At 37.6% G+C, this 16,411-nt stretch overlaps 1 protein-coding gene across 1 annotated transcript in view; it reads right to left on the bottom strand.

The window, feature by feature from the left end:
- Positions 1–5,433: 5,433 nt before the first annotated feature.
- Positions 5,434–16,411, bottom strand: part of B3GALT5 (beta-1,3-galactosyltransferase 5) — a 55,772-nt gene continuing 44,794 nt past the window's right edge. Inside the window, exon 3 of the mRNA XM_069074791.1 lies at positions 5,434–8,541. Within this exon, the coding sequence (XP_068930892.1) occupies positions 7,585–8,541 (957 nt within the window). The 3' untranslated portion in view covers positions 5,434–7,584. The remainder of the gene's footprint in view (positions 8,542–16,411) is intronic.

Raw genomic sequence — 16,411 nt, 5'->3', positions numbered from 1 at the left:
GATGCTCTATTCGCTGTGCCACCTATCCACCCTGTATTTTAGGTATTTAAAACCATTATTTTGAGAGGATTCCATAGGCTTTATGAAAGTGAAAAGGGAATTCATGACACAAAAAGATTAAGAATCCTCTCTCAAGACTATCTCACTTAATGATCTCATCAGTGCCCATGGGTTCAATGATTGCTTCCACATATTTGGGCTGGATTTATAGATCTTGGAATCAAAAGATTCTTTTTGTGTTGTAAACCACTTCTTAATTTGGTGCAGCCTACTGACTCCTTCTCAGAATGTTTTTAAATGACTAAAATAAAATGCCTAAGATTACAAAAGAAGGTCACTATACTAGAATCAAGTTTTTTTTTTCATCCATGTTCATAGACCCTCTGATGTTGATCTTTCAAGTACAGCACAAGTCAATAACCCCTGGTCTGAGAGAAGAGGGGTCAGTACAGAGCTTTGATGGACACTCAGTTAGGTGAATGAAGATTTAGCAAAAACTGGCCAAAAAGGAGAGGTGTGTCACAAAAACCTAAAAAGCAGAGAGAATCTAGGAGAAGGAGGAGAACAGCAGTGTGAAAGGCTACAGAGAGGTCAATAAGGTTGAAGTTTGAAAAAAGTCCAGTAGATTTACAATTAAAAGATCTTTGGTGATTTTAGAAAGAGCTGTTTTAGTTGAATGATGAGGTCTGAAACTAGACTGTTAATGGACAGGGGAAAAGAAATATGAAGCTAGATAGCTATGCATTGGGAGTAGAGAGGAAGACTGGGACATTGGCACAGAACTGAATGAGAAATGAAGAAGAAATTGGGGGAGAAGGGGTGGCAATAGATAAATCACAATCTCAGCTGGGTGATAAATCTGGATGGTGTATTTTTTCAGACAAGTTCTAATTTTTAAGGCTCAATTTAACACACAAAGAAGGTTAGATGTTAATATATTTTATATAATACTAAGCAGTGGAGAAGGAATAAACAGAAATCAAAGAGGGAAAAGGGAATTGCTGCAAGTTTACACTGAGTAGGGGCAGCCAGCTTTCTTGGCTCTACAAATGTTCACATGGCCTCAAGATGGAGGTGCCCTGAACTTCCACACCTGAGTCACAGCTTCTTTATTCTAATGAATTCTTTGGGAACTAACCCAAGTACCATCCTCCTTTTCCCTTTCTCTCCATCCTCCACCCCGATAACCTCACAATCAATGCACTCCAAAGAAAGCATCTCCCATCTCTATTTTTACTCTGATGTATGTGTGTGGATAGATAGAGAGAGAGAGAGAGAGAGAGAGAGAGAGAGAGAGAGAGAGATGTTATGAAGCTTTTTCATTTTCTACATATATCTTTCCTTACACTCAATAACCTTCTTGGGATGTAGTCCCAAAAATGGGTCAAGGAATTTGAACAATTTAGTAACTTTCTTTGTACAATTCCAAATTGTTTTCCAGAATGACTGAACATTTGATAGTCGCAACAGCATGCTCGTCCTCCCATCCAACAATGATTTTTCCAATCTCCACTACTCTGACCATGAGACAGTATGCCAAGGTATATCAGCAATGCAATATTCACAATGCCTACGGCGATTGTAAATATGTTGATGTGGTTATCACTCACAAAATATATCAGGCTTTCTATATGGGCAATAAAGCTGGAAAATTTATTAAAACACCAAAAGACTGAGTCCCAAAACCAGAAAGTCAAAGCCATCAGAGTAGTTATGAAATTGGAAAAGGTAGATAAAGTAGAAAGCACCCACATTCTCAAGCCTTTAAAACAGAACAGGCTACCTCAGGCAAAGGTCTTCCTCTCCCCACTCACAGCAACTACTCAGCATCCAGGAAGCGTGCTCCCAGCAGCTCTGGCTCCTGGCAGTCCTCAGCAGGAGTAGTTAGCAGAAATTCTGGCTGGCTCAAAAAGGGGTTTGCGCCTGTGCCTCCACCTCCGCCTCGGGACTACTGCTACCACTGCCACTACCTCTGCTGCTGCCGCCGCCACCGCCAGTCACTGCAGGAACTCTAGCTTGGCTTCCGCTTCCTCTTGCCCCACCCCTTCCTGCTATATCAGCAAGTCCAATGGGGCATGGAAGATCTTTAAATCCCATAACCCTTACACAAGGTTATTTTAATTTGTATTTGCCTGATTACTCATAATTTTTAAGTTTTTTCAGGTAGTTAGTGTTTGTATTATTTTGAAGAATAAACTTCTTTTTTAGGGCTTTGACCACTCATTTACTGGATAATGGTTCTTAATTTAAATACATGTATGAATTAACTAAAGTTGTCATATGTTGTGACTTATCTTGAAAGTGTGAAAATTATTACCTTTCCCCTAAATATATGATTTTTAAATATTCTTCCTATTAGAGGAGCAATGTTGAATGTGTCCCATCCATAGGTTATAGGAGTTAGTATTTCCTCATTAGGATTCAGGAAACTTGTATTCTAATTCTGGCTCTGCCACTGTCAGTGTGACTTTGGGTGAATTTAACACTCATTATGTAAGGAATTTAACTAGATTCTCCAAGAACTCTTCTAGCTCTAAAATTCCATTACAATATGAAATGTTCTCTGCACTTCCAATAATGTAAAAGCCAAAAGGAAAAAGTAATTATATTTGCAGAAAACTTTTAAAGAACATATGTGTTCTGTAAAGTGAAGTACATCTCTACTTAGGTGATCCTTGTGGCTAATTAGCTCAGTTGGCTAATGAATATTCACATTTCTAATTACTAATGTTATTGCTTTGAATTTAATACAGAGCAGTTAACTCTACTCCATAGTTACACAGAACAATCATATTCTGGTCTGCTGCCCCATTTATGAATACTAATGAATAGTGAGGAAATAATCAATCAATAAACATGTATTAAGAACATACTATGTACAAGGTATAGCATTAAGCACTGGGATTACAAATAAAGAGGGAAAACAGTCCCTGACCTCAAGGAGCTTACATTCTAATGGGAAAGACAATGTGTACCTTTAAAAGTATACACAATGGGGCGGCTAGGTGGTGCAGTGAGTAGAGCACTGGCCCTGGAGTCAGGAGGACCAGAGTTCAAATCCGACCTCAGAAACTTGACACACTTACTAGATGTGTGACCTTGGGCAAATCATTTAACCACAATTGCCCTCCAAAAAGCAAAAAAAAAGTATACACAAGACAAAAATTAATTAATTAAATAGTAAACTTAGAGGATAAGGTTTTTAAGCATCTAGATGAATAGGAAAGGCTACCTGCAAAAGACAGCACTCAAGCTGAGTGTTAAAGGAGGGCAAAGATTCTAATTCTTACCTAAAAAGGTAAGTAGGGAGATTATTCTAGGCATGGAGGACAGCGAGTGAGTGTAAGGAGATTGGAAGAGTAATGTTGTGTGAAGAACAACAAAACAGACATCATGGATGGACCTTAGAGTCCATGAAATTAGGTGATGTGTACAAATATTAGAGAGCTAGAAAATGTTATGAAGAGCTTTAGATACCAGAGGACTTTACATTTGATCCTAGGAGTAACAGGGATCCACTGGAATTTACTGAATGGGATAGAAGGGGGAGGTTAACAGGGTTAAAAAATACTGTAGACAATTTGGCATCTGAGCAGAGAATGAGTTTAAGTGGGGAGAGACTTGAGGCAGGAAAACACATTGGAAGGTCATTGCTGTAGTACAAGTATGAATGATATTTTGAGTGCCTGAACTAGGTTGATGACAGTAAGACAATGGATTGTGTTTTGGACGTGGAACATCCAATTTGAAAAGTTCACTAATGGTGTGGGACTGGAACTGAAGAGGGAGATTAGGAATTGATATGTAGATCTAAGAATAATAGGCACAGAGATGATCATAGAACACATGAAAGCTGGCGAGATAATCCAGTGAAAAATAACAGAAAAGAAGTGGGATCCCAGGACACAGCTTTGGAGCATACTCATGGTGTGCATGATGTGGATGAAGATTCAGCAAAAGGCACAGTCAGACAGCTAGGAGGAAGACCAGGAGTATTGTCTTAAAATCCAAGACAGGAGGGAGTATCTGTGGTGAAAGGGTGATCAGTACTATTAATCTTACAGGATACTGGCAGTGGGGAGAGAAAGTGCAACCAGTACTGAACACATGTCCATGGATCCAGTATTACCTGGAAGGAATTCAGTCTTCATGGACACTAATAGATAGAAGGAGTAAGAGAGGAAGAAGTTTAACATGAAAAGGAGTTTGTCATTTATGGAGTTCCTGAGTATACTATGGAAGGGGCAGGAAGATCTGGATATTAATGAGATTTGAAAGAGGAAGCAGACAGTAAAAATTAGGGAGTGTAGTTTATTCTTCAGCACTTGGGGATACAATATCAGTCAAATGGGGTGCCTAAGAGGGGATAGGAGCAAGCTAACTGTTGGAAAATTAGTCCAGTGAAGTATCAGTAAGTGAGGAGATGTTTGCTAATGAAGGCAAGTGATTAAAATGTTAGAGAAGATCCCTCAAGATCCAGGCACAAAACTTAACTGACTGGTCTCCTGCTAGGCAGTATTGCTTTGTCCTAGGAGCATAGACACAAGTGGGAGGTACTTTGTCCCAGGGTCTTGCCTTGTACCAAGCATGAGCAGAAGCCAGAAATGTCACTGTGGGGGCTTAGGAAAGCTTAGAAAAGCCAGGAGGTGATATAGCCATGGTCACAGTAGGTCAAACCAGGAAGTAGGAGATGGTAAATCTTATTTGGAACCTATTCTCTGACAAGCATGAGCCCGGACTGGTAGTTGTGTGTTCTGAGGAGTCCAGAAGCCTAGTTATGAAGCAGGAACTAGTCTATCTGTTGTGAGGACCAGAAGTCCATTCAGGAACATGAATGAATCAGTGAAAACCCATCCCTACCCCTGAGAATGCATATTCTAATAATGGTGATTGAAGGTGGATTCATACCTTATTTCACACTCAGTGAAATACAGAGCTGGCTCAATTATGGACACTATTAAAAAATGAATAGAATCACAGACATTAAACCTGTGACATAGTAAGAAGTTATTCTGCCAACTTTGCCCAACTGGATTCCTCTCATTTCACATATTTGATGGTACATTCCAGACAAGTTGAATTATTCCTTTACCATGTTTACATATTTATGCAAATTGTCCCTCATAGGAAGTTATCCCTCACAGACTCCTTCCTCAGTTTTACCTATTGAAATAGTTGAAATACTGAAATATTTCAAGGCCATTTCCAACATGATGATTTCTCTACCCAACACCCAGTCAAAAGTGATTTCTACTTCCTCAAATTTTGAACTTTATGTTGAACCTCCCCTTTCTCATATTGTATTCTACCTTGTATTATTTGTGTTGATGGCTTATTTCCTCCCTTCCCCATTTTATTCTAAGCTCTTCAAAGACTGGAGCTGTGTCTTTTTCCTCTTTGTATATTTAGTGTCAAGTGTAATGCCTTCCACATAACAGATACAATAAACATTTATTTAATTGAATGAAATGTACACTGCAGCTTCAAAACAAGGAAAGTTTTTAAACGTCTATCCAAAAAAATATATTAGCTTTGTAAAATGGAACTGTTGAAATCTTTATCTAAACTGTTATAACCATTTTGTATCAAATATCTCAAATACAAGAAAAAGACCTTCATTTCATTTCAGACATATTCATAGTAACAGTATTATTTACTACTCTACACTTCTGAGATGCTTTATAATAATTACCCATTAAAGTCTGGTGAGATAATAATATTATATAAGGCATGTTTCCAAAAAACTTAAAACCCTTTGCAAAAAGTTACCTTATTTTCACCATATCCCTGAGAAAAAGGGTACATTAAGATCTTCATTCAGAAAAAAAAGTGACAAAGAAAATTCAAAAACTCAAAGTTCTGGAGTTTCTTAACTATCTAGCTAAACCAGCCCCAAAAGCTGGGTCTCTGAAACTCTTAGTTGGCACATAATGGGTGTTCAATAAAGGAAACTTTGTAAAAACTCATGCATCAAGAATCTTGCAATGAATATGATTTTACCCTAAGTTCCTTTATGTGTGAAAATCTTAGAAATACTGTAGCTTATCTCATTCTATCTAAACGTAACATAGGTAAACTGGCCAAAAGAAGCCATTTCTTGGAGCAGGCGCAGCAGGTGTTCTCTGCCTGGTTCCAACCCACTACACAGAAACTTAAGTGGGGCATACTTCATATCATGCAAAGTTTGCACTATATGATTATAATCTCCTAAATTGGCCCCTGAGCCAGAAGAACTGATGACTCAGGATATAAAAAAGCGAACTACTGGGAAATTTGTTGTTCTCTTTCTTTCTAGCTTTGAAGTGTGAAGAAGACCTAGAGCTGCATCCTGAGAGCCAGAAGTCCCATCTCCCACCCATCGTCCTTGCCACCATGAGCACAACATATTCTTTTGGGTTTATTTCTTCCTCATCATAGATGAAGGACCACCCCATGAGGACTATGTTCAGGACTGGCTCTTTGTAAGTGTCAAAACATCCAAAGGTCTTGAGAAGCTTTGCAAAGGGAGCTCCAATGTTCCCAGGGCATGGGGAAGTGCTGAGATGAAATTATCATAATTGCACAACTGCTTTATATTCTGGCATATCATAATAGTAACCTCCCAAATGAATATACCAATACTTCCTAGTAATTTAAATTAAATTCTGTTTAATCATTCTGTTAAGGCATGTACTGATTTACTTATATTGTTAGCATCCCTCTTACCATGTAGAAAGAACTATCTGCCCCAAACACAAGTCAAGACTTTCACTAAAATTAGTATCATCACCCAGGTGACAGGGTGGAGGCTTTTAGCAAGTAAATGAGTGTGACAATATGGATTCTGACCCTCTTACTTAGAGGAAGGCTCCACCACTAAACTGGTTCATATACCTGGATATAAGGAGGGATGAGTACCTGAGCCCTTGTACTCCCAACAGTGGTTCTTTGATGCCAAATGAACAATCAATGACATATAGAATTAAATTTCAGTGGCAGAATAGGTCAGAGATAAACTCAAGCTCCAATGAGAATCAGCAGTGCAACTGAATGTTTTACATACTCAGCATTTTATCATTTTGGGCTTTGAATATAAGGTCCAAATAAGTGCTGACTCCAGTTTAGAACTGAATGTTGTCAAGAGCTAAATTGAGATCTAACAATCCATCTCAATGAAGCACTGAATCCTAAGCAGAGAACAGCAGGCTTCCTTGTTTGTCTAGTCAGGTCTTAATGAAGCCAGGGAGCTGGGGACATATGCATTGGTGATATCTTTGTTACTCAGATATAGCATAAACATCACTAAATGCTCGGGTGGGTTGGAGGTAGGGAGAATGGTTGTAGGTGCCAATAAACTGTTACTTGGCTATTTTCATTTTAAGAGGGCTCAAAATTGGAATGAATAAATTATTTCAGGATTACAATCTGGGTTTTTTAACTTAAGTCTTGTGTTCAGAACACTGAGGAACATGATTCTATCCTCCTCTCCCTCCCTAATGCTGATAGGTAGTGATTCCCAACAATGCCATTTAAAAATGTGCTTCTCTTTCCAATATGTCATTGCAGAGTGTCTAATATTTGTCCTGGTATGTAATTACTATCATTTCAAACACCTGGACACTTTTCATCTAAGGACTTCTCCAAAGCTTTCCAATATTTCAGCAGTTTTGCTGGCTTGACAAAATGGCAAGTCACAATTTTCTTAAAGCGACAGGTAGAAAACTTAAGTCCATCTGGGAAAAATGTCTGTTCTGAGTGTAGTTCTTCTAGATCAATTTTTAATTCTGCAAGGCAGAGTCCCATGAAAACATCCTCTAGTTTAATAAATGGGACTTTATCTGAAACATTATAAACCTCACTTGCAATGTCACTAGAAAAAACATAACCTGTTCCAGAACAAAAAGGTGGATATTTTTTCCATGGGTATTCATAGTAACTTACATACCACTTATTAAATATCTTTCTAATTGGAAATTCATTCATCTTTAAAAAACCAGTAAAAAACCTGTTTGTTCTGTTTTTCCTTATAAGGAGATCAGTTAGATAGTAGACATTTACAAACACATCAGAATCAGTCTTCATCACAAAGTCAGATTGGGGGCAAAAATGGTGAATCCATTCTATCCCCATCATTGTTTTAAGAGTCAAATTGAAATATACATCTAAAAAGTCTTTTTGGATAATATCTCTGTATTGCTGGCTTTCTTGTGTCACCGCATCATCATCCTTTGAATTTGTGATTCCTAGTAGAAAGCATGTTATTATATGTTTACCTTTAACACTTCTTTCTCTTCCCCAGGTCTCACGGATAGCCATCCGTGCTTTAATCTGATTGTGGGATGAAGTCACCATCACAACCAAAAATGGAGGATTCTTGCTACAATCTATATCTGGGAGCTGAAGAAAGTTACCACTGTCCTTCTTGAAAACAACTGTGCCTTCTTTTCTTATGCAAAAGATGCAGAATTCTGTAGAACTCATCTTAGATATGATCAAAAATAAACAAGAAACCACAAGAATAATAATGAAAATATGTGTCATCTTAATCTTCGGGTAAAACATCTGAAAGAAATAAAAGCAAATTATTAGACCCAAAACTACCTCTTTTGGGACAATAATAATAATAGTTGACATTTATGCAATATGGGGTACTGGAAAAAAACTGTATACAAAGATATGATGAGCCTGAATTTTAATCCTGCCTCTGATACTTAATAGTGCTATGAGAAGAAAATGATAGTTCTTGAAGAAGGCATTTCTACTCTCCAGGTTATCAGGGAGAATGAAGTCTGCTTTCAAAGTAGAAAAAGTGCATTATCATCATCATAGTAGCTACCATTTACGGTACATACTACTAAGAAAATCAAACTGATGCCATTTCTTTATCAAATAAATTTGTAATTAATTATATTTGTAATTGATTTTATTGTGTAATTTGTGTAACTACCTGTAATGGCAAGCAAAGAAGTAGTTAATATCTTGTTTCAGCTATTTAATTATTTAGCACCTTGTTTCAGTTCAAGTTTCTTGCCCATAATTATATCAAGTCTTTTGTTAAGAAACAGAACTTGTGAACCCCTGTTGCTGATGCAACAGGAAGGGGTAGAACAGGGAGGAGCTTAATTACCATATATAAGGAGAAGCCCAGGCTGAGAGAGAACAGAACTGGGAGAGAGCATGGCTGTGGTGCCAGCACTTTGTCTGTCTGTTTTGATATTACTCTGTCAGATTGGTCTGCTGATATAGGACGTTGCTGTTGTTACAGAAGCCCTGGGACCTTACTGGTTCAGAAGCCCTGAAAGAGGATTTTCTTATCTGTTTACAGAAGTCCTGGAGGAGGGTTTTACTGATGTTTTCAGAGGTCCTGGGACTATATTGATGATTTGTGTTAATTTCTCAGACCTTGATGGTGGGTCTGTGTTGATGTCACAAGCAGATAGTGAATTGATGGTCCCGGGAATGGGTATGGATGTTATTGTGACTTTGTTAAGCTTTGTCTGCCCAGGAACAGAAACTGTGAAGGACTTGAAGTGAACTGGACACTGTGAGCTTCAATATGGAACAGGAACTGGACAAGGAGTTGGGAGGTGCCTGTCTTTGAACTCAGGTGACAGCTGGGTGGATTCAGATAGGAGCTGGACCCATGGAAGAGGAACCATGGAAACCGAGAGCCAGCCTTGAGTCAAGATGAAAAGACCTCTCCTTGGGTATTTAATGCAAACTGAGAAGATCATGATTTACTGTGGCCTAGATGTGGAAGGACTTTGTACTCTGTATCCTGTACCTTTTCAGGATGATTGAATTAAGGATGATTGGAAACTAATTAAGAAGAAAGAAGACTTTTTGACTGAGAGATTAAGACAATGTGACCTAGGGGTAAAGAACTTTGACCTTTGTACTTTGTGCCCTTTAAGGAGGCCTGCTACTTAAGGATGACTGAGTTAAGGACTTACTGAATTATTGTACTTTGTGTCCCTTAAGGACACTTGCTCCCTTAGGATGACTGAGTTAAGGACTTATTGAATGATATCTTTTGTTTAAAATTATGTGGCCACTTTAGTGATAACTTGTTATGCTATAACATTGTGAATGCTGTACTTTGATTTCTGTAAATGTTTTGCTTTAATTTATTACTGAATAAATAGAGTTTGCTATACTATGTAATCTTCTGATTAATAGTTATAATATAATACATAATAACATAACATATAATTAATTAAAAATAATATAAATTAATAATAATAATATTAATAATAATTGAAGCTGTTCACAGCAGCAGTCCTCTGGAAAGCTGCTTGTGCTTGGCTTTATACTACCTAAGTCCCTTTCTTTTTCTCTGAGTTAAAGAGTTCATAGGTTCAGAAGTTCAGCCTTCTTCTCTGAGCTAAGTTGTCCCATTAATCACCTTAATTTAAAAAATACGTTATCGGGACGGCTAGGTGGCGCAGTGAGTAAAGCGCCAGCCCCGGAGTCAGGAGGACCCAAGTTCGGTTCCAGCCTCAGACACTTAACACCCACACACACACACAAAATAAAAAACTAGCTGTGTAACCTTGGGCAAATTACTTAACCTCAACTGCCCTCTAAAAATCAAATATACATACATACATACATATATACAACAACTCTGGGAGGATAATTATCCACATTTTACAATTGATGAAACTGAGACTGAGGTAAGTGACCTATCCAGGGTCACACAACTAGTATCTGAGCTCAGATTTTAATTCAAGTCTTTCTGACTTTAGCTCCTATCTACTGACGGTTTTAAAGAGTCAAAGGTAATTCTCTCCCATGAGAAGACACTGGAGGATAAAGAAAAATGTGACACAGAAAAGGAAGAGGAAAAATACTGAATATTTTAATCTAATTATAGATTAAGTGTGAGGTTGGGGAATTGGGAAGGGGAAAAGAGCTGTTAAATAGATAGCTGTGCTCCAAGACATTATTTGAATCCACAGTCAACAGTAAAATAAAGAGAAAAACTTCTATTACAGTATAGTATAAGATGATGATGCTTTGCTGAAGGCTGCTATTTGTTGGCTTGATATAGACAACTAATGGAAATTCTGTCTTCCTGGGACGTGTATCTTGAACATAACAAAGAACTTCCTCCAAATAGGCAATCCTAATAATGCATTTCTAGTGATTCTTGTGGAAACAAAAGATACTACCAAAAAGTACACATTTTGAAGAATTATGAAATCCTGAGCAAGTACCTGAAGACCTTAGGGACACTAGTAATCTCTGCGTCAGTATCACTGACTGAAGATATGAGATTGATATGTAAAGGCCAATACTGAAGAAGATCATGTGAATAAGGTAGTGTTTGGGAGTGAGATTTGGATTTCTGGACCGGAGCTTGAAATATAATTGTAATAGCCTTTTGGAAAGGTTAATTGCTTTCCCATGAAGATTCTAGGAAAATAATCTGAGACCCCAACAGACTGCTGATGTAATATGAACCCCAACTTAAGACAGGACAAGTTCATAGGGAGTATTAGGAGCAGCACAGGGAAAAAGAGAGAAAGAGCAAAGAGACGGAGGGAAAGCAGAGCTGAGAAGTGGTACTGAATGGGTATAGAAAGAGCTCAGGTCCCCCCAGGATCCACCATAGGCAGATGAACAGCATCTGACCTATAAAAACCCTCTTTGACTTGCAAAAACCTATTCCTCACCCTCCGTGGATCCTATGCCTCCCTCCCATGCCCGTTTGGTTTTTGTATGTAAAGATTTCCCTTGGTTTCTCAGATAAGTATAGCAATGTGCTCCTCTCCTCTCCAGTGTCAGTTCATGCAGCTGAGGGTGTCTCCTTTCTTGGCTCTATTGCCTATTCAAAGCAGTGAGACTTAAACCTGAGTCTTATTTACCAGACTACTTCCTCAACATAGCAAATGGTAAAAAAAAATCACTAGACTATCTGAAAACTATAATCAAAAGGAGGACCTGGACATAATACTTCAAAAAATTATCAAAGAAAATTGTTCTGATTTCCTAGAACCAGAGGGCAAAAAAAAAAACACTGAAAGAATAAACTGGTCACCTCCAGAGCGAGATCCCAGAATCAAAATTCCCAAGGAACATTATAAACAAATTCCAGAATGACAAGATCAAGGAGAAAATATTGTAAGCAGTCAGACAGAAACAATTCAAATATCAGGGAGTCACAATCAAAATTACACAGAATTTAGCAGCTACAACATTAAAAGATCTATTTTGATTTTGAATATATATATATATAAATGCTTCAGAAATAACCCCAATCATTCAGAAACAGCCCAAAATGACCTAAGAAGACAATCACACTAAGAATATAGAGCCCAACAAAGAAGCACAAAAGTTCTAGAGTAGAATACCATGGACACCAATGATCTCCTTCTGAAAACATTGGCACAGAGCAATGACAGGCTGGGACACAAACCCTATCATTGGCAGAAAACCAGAAAGAGCCACCTTCTGCTACAACTGTAATGAAGATAGTAACATATAGGCTGCATACACTTGAGAGGAGAATGTAATTTTGGCAGTGTAGAAGCTACTGGACACAGGCCCAATTTCAAGAAAAAGAAGGGCCAGAAAAGTGTTCAACCTGGTCCCCACAAGCTATGACTAGGACTTTATCAACAATACCTAATGGGTCTCTCCCTAATACATTGTGTGGAGGTGGCTATGAAAGTTGATAATGTAGACTCCAAATGACCATCATGTTCCAATCATTATCTAATAAACATTTGAAGGCAAAATCTACATGTTTTTTGAATGCTTTGGTTTTAGAAGACTAACAAAAACTAACTATACTTGGGATACATTAAAATAACTGAAATTTCCTGAAGATAATGCTAGTGTAAACAAAATAATGGACATTCTAGTTCTGGTGTGTCCAGACCTAAAATGTGTCAATGGAACATTATTTTTAATCCAAAAAAAATTCATTTTCTTCGAGATACTAACAAAATATTAGCAACAACAATCTAGAACTCGCTGTCTAGATATTTTTACTTTACATGAAGCTTATACCAGAAGTGTGATATATAAGATACATAGCTACATAAAATATATCATAATATAGAAGATAGATATCTTATATAGCTATATATCATATATAAAATGTATCTTATATATATATATATAAATATAAGATATATAATATAAAAGTATGATATAAGATACAGTGATATAAGAATCCTGGCTCTTCAGAAGTAGAAATTGAGAAACTTGACCTTGATACCAGAGGGATGGAAGGAACTGTTGAGGCAGAAATTTAGTAAGAGGATAGGAGTGTTTTCACCACCTGAGTGGAATATGGGATGTTCCCAAAAACTGGTTCACGATATCCAGCTCACTGACTCTCAGTCATTTCAAGAAAGATCCAGAAAAACTCCTTTGTTAGATGGCTTCAAAGAACCTGATGGTGAATGGCACTAGCACAGAGTCCAATAGTCCAAATAATATTGCCTAGAGTACAGATACTGAAGAAAAATAGAAAGTTATGAATGTATAATTACCAAACCTTAAACAACAGCATAGTAGACCAATACATTACTTCAAGAGTCCAATATGCCTTGAATTACCTATTAGTTAGCTAGGAGATTCTGTACTGGACTTGTATAAGTAGTTATTATATTTCTATAAAAGAGGAAGAAAAAGGACTGCTTCTACCTGTCCATATGGATTTTACCTGTTTGAAGATATACCTAAGGTGGCTGGTCATAGAAAATTCATGACTTATCTCAGGGACACCTTTGAAAAGAATTCCCAAGACTAATGGAGAAATGAGTCGGATGAACCACCTGCAAGGGTCAATATATTTTAATGACACATTGTCTTTGGGAAAATAAGGAAGAAGAATTCTTTGAGGAATAACATAAGGAATAACTATTGAAAGTGTTCAGCTGGCAGGAGGAAAATGGCATGAAACTTTCCATTTACAAGTGCCAGTTTTGTTGAGTCTCTATGGCACAGTGGGTAGACCACTGGACCTAGAGTCGGGAAGACCTGATTCTTTATGTTATGCGATGTCTATTACATGTATTATTGATGTATATTTGTTATTCATGGCACCTTTATACTTGGGATAATGGCTTAATCATTTTTATTCTGTTGTGTATTTCATACTATTCCACAGAACAAGTGTGATATGGCTGATTCTGCAAAGGACTGCAAAATTGCAAACCTCATGGAAGAATGTAATGGCCTTCTTAATAAAGATATGGATTCTTCTTTTTCCATAAGGATTCTCAGAAATGTAATTTGAGGTGTAGCTGGGGACAAGCCTTCAAAGAAATGTAAAGTAAAGAATACTACGTGTAGCAGCAAAAGGAGCAGCAAAGGGAAAGAAAGAGACAAGATGGTGAAGAAGTAGACCCGAGAGGTGGCCGCACATGTGAGTAGAAAACACTTGAGTCCTCCCAGAGTTCACCAGAGGCACATGCAACAGCAGAAACCATGAATCACAAACAAGCGTGGCAGTGGATCACCACTACCCTGCTTAGGCTTTGAAACCTTATAAGGCTGAAGCCCATCCTCTGTCTCCTCTTACTGTCTCTGCCTTCTCTCCCCACCTAACCACCTAAAAGGAAGGGACTTAAACCCAAAGTCTCCTATTTCCTTTTCAAACTGCTCCCTCAGTGTAACAAATGGCATTTGTATGTTTGATTCCTTCAGACACAGAACTGGTTTTCATTTTTATGCTGGTTTATTTTAAGGCATAATCAGAATATGCCCTTGAACACCTTCACAGAGTGAGAGATGACAACTCTGAGGGCTTCACGGAATATTTAAGCTGCAACCTCACATCCTGCCTTGGGGGTCAACAAGGTCATTAAGGCTATCCAGAGCTAAAGAGGCGATTCCTCATAGACTTGGCTAATGAATTCCCTACTTACTAAAGGGTCCAAAATGTCCTTTATTATGGTAACCACATAGTATAGTTAACTAGGAGGGTGTGGCAGCAGGTTCCTGAGCCTAGGAATTTCCTTGTAACCAGAACATGGAGGGGATGAAGGGAGGTCCCTACCATCTCAGAGCCAGCCAAGTAGATGGAGGTAGTGGTCTAAGAGGCATCTGGCCCTACCTCATTTTTCAATGGGAGAGAAAGGGAGAACATAGACTAACTAGCTCCAGTGACTGATGTTACTAGGAATTACAAGCTCTTTGTCAGGGTTGGAGTGAACCTAACAAAGACCAGTAAAAGTCCATTTACTTAGAGTCTCAAGCACCTAATCAAGAAGTCTTTAAAGTGAAAAGGGAGGTTAAGCACATAAATCTAGTAAGTCTGGTACCACAGACAGTATCACTTATATCAAAGGGGAAACATTAAAAAAATGAGAAAACAGTTCATAGAAGATTACATTTAGGACAAGAGTTAGCAATATAACCCATAGTTTCAGATTGCTATGTGCAATTACATAATGTACAGGTATGAAAAAACAGAAATCAAGATAATAATCCAATGAAATTTGACCTTAAAGGCATCACCAGATTTATTCAAAGAAAAAGCTAAAAGGAGTGGGATGGAATATCATTATATATTAAGAATATATAACAATGTGAGGAAATCCAGGGAAGAAACATGAGCATTTGAGGGAGAGCCAATGGAGGTACAAACAGACATGATATAATTATAAGAATATTCTACAATTCAACTAGACTGAAGAAGTGATTAGTGAAGGAATGTGAGAAATCAGATCACAAATCTAGCTTCAAAGCCTGACACTGTGGTAAAAGGAAACTTCAATTATCTACAAATCCTTTTGCCAAGAGCAGAAAAGCTGATAAAACTGTGATTTGCCTTCAAAAGATAGAGGAAATGATAAGGAAAGCAGCTATTTTAGATGCAATTCTTACCAATCAGGAGAACCTATATACTTAAACAGAAAAAATAAAAACCTCAGTAGCAAGTATTCCTTAGAAGCATGATAGAAAAAGGGAGCAAAACTTGGTATAATCTGTAATCCTAAAAAGAGAGAAAGAATATTTCCAAGAGCTCAGTGAAAGGAAAGGTTGGATCTAATATCCTAATATTTTGCAAGGGAAATTGACCCAAATGTGAGATTCTTAAGACCTAAATAGGGATGTGTAGAAGAGATGCCTAAAGAGACCAATGTGGATTACAGGAAAGTATGTACACACTCAGATTGCTTAGTTATGCATAGAAGAAAGAAGCATGGATAAGTAGCTGGAGGAGAAAAATTTTAAATGTATCATGGTCTGACAAAAATTATATCTAGAACCCTAAAGTCTAGAATGTGCTGAGACTGTTAAAAAATCTCAAGAGCAATAAAGTGATTGCTTTAAACTATATTGGATACAAGAGGTAGATTAAAGAAAATATAGATGAATGAGATGGTGATGATGACTCCTCTGGAGCTTACAAAAATGTTTTAAGGGAAGTTGGCAGGCATTATTATTATTCCCAGCTTACATCTGGCAT

The sequence above is a fragment of the Petaurus breviceps genome, unplaced genomic scaffold (genome assembly GCF_028583685.1).
Source record: "Petaurus breviceps papuanus isolate PSGF00001 unplaced genomic scaffold, PetGlider_PUasm1.0 90897, whole genome shotgun sequence".
Lineage (NCBI taxonomy): Eukaryota > Metazoa > Chordata > Mammalia > Diprotodontia > Petauridae > Petaurus > Petaurus breviceps.
Note: the sequence above shows the minus strand (reverse complement) of the source record. Positions and strands in the feature narration are given on the sequence as shown.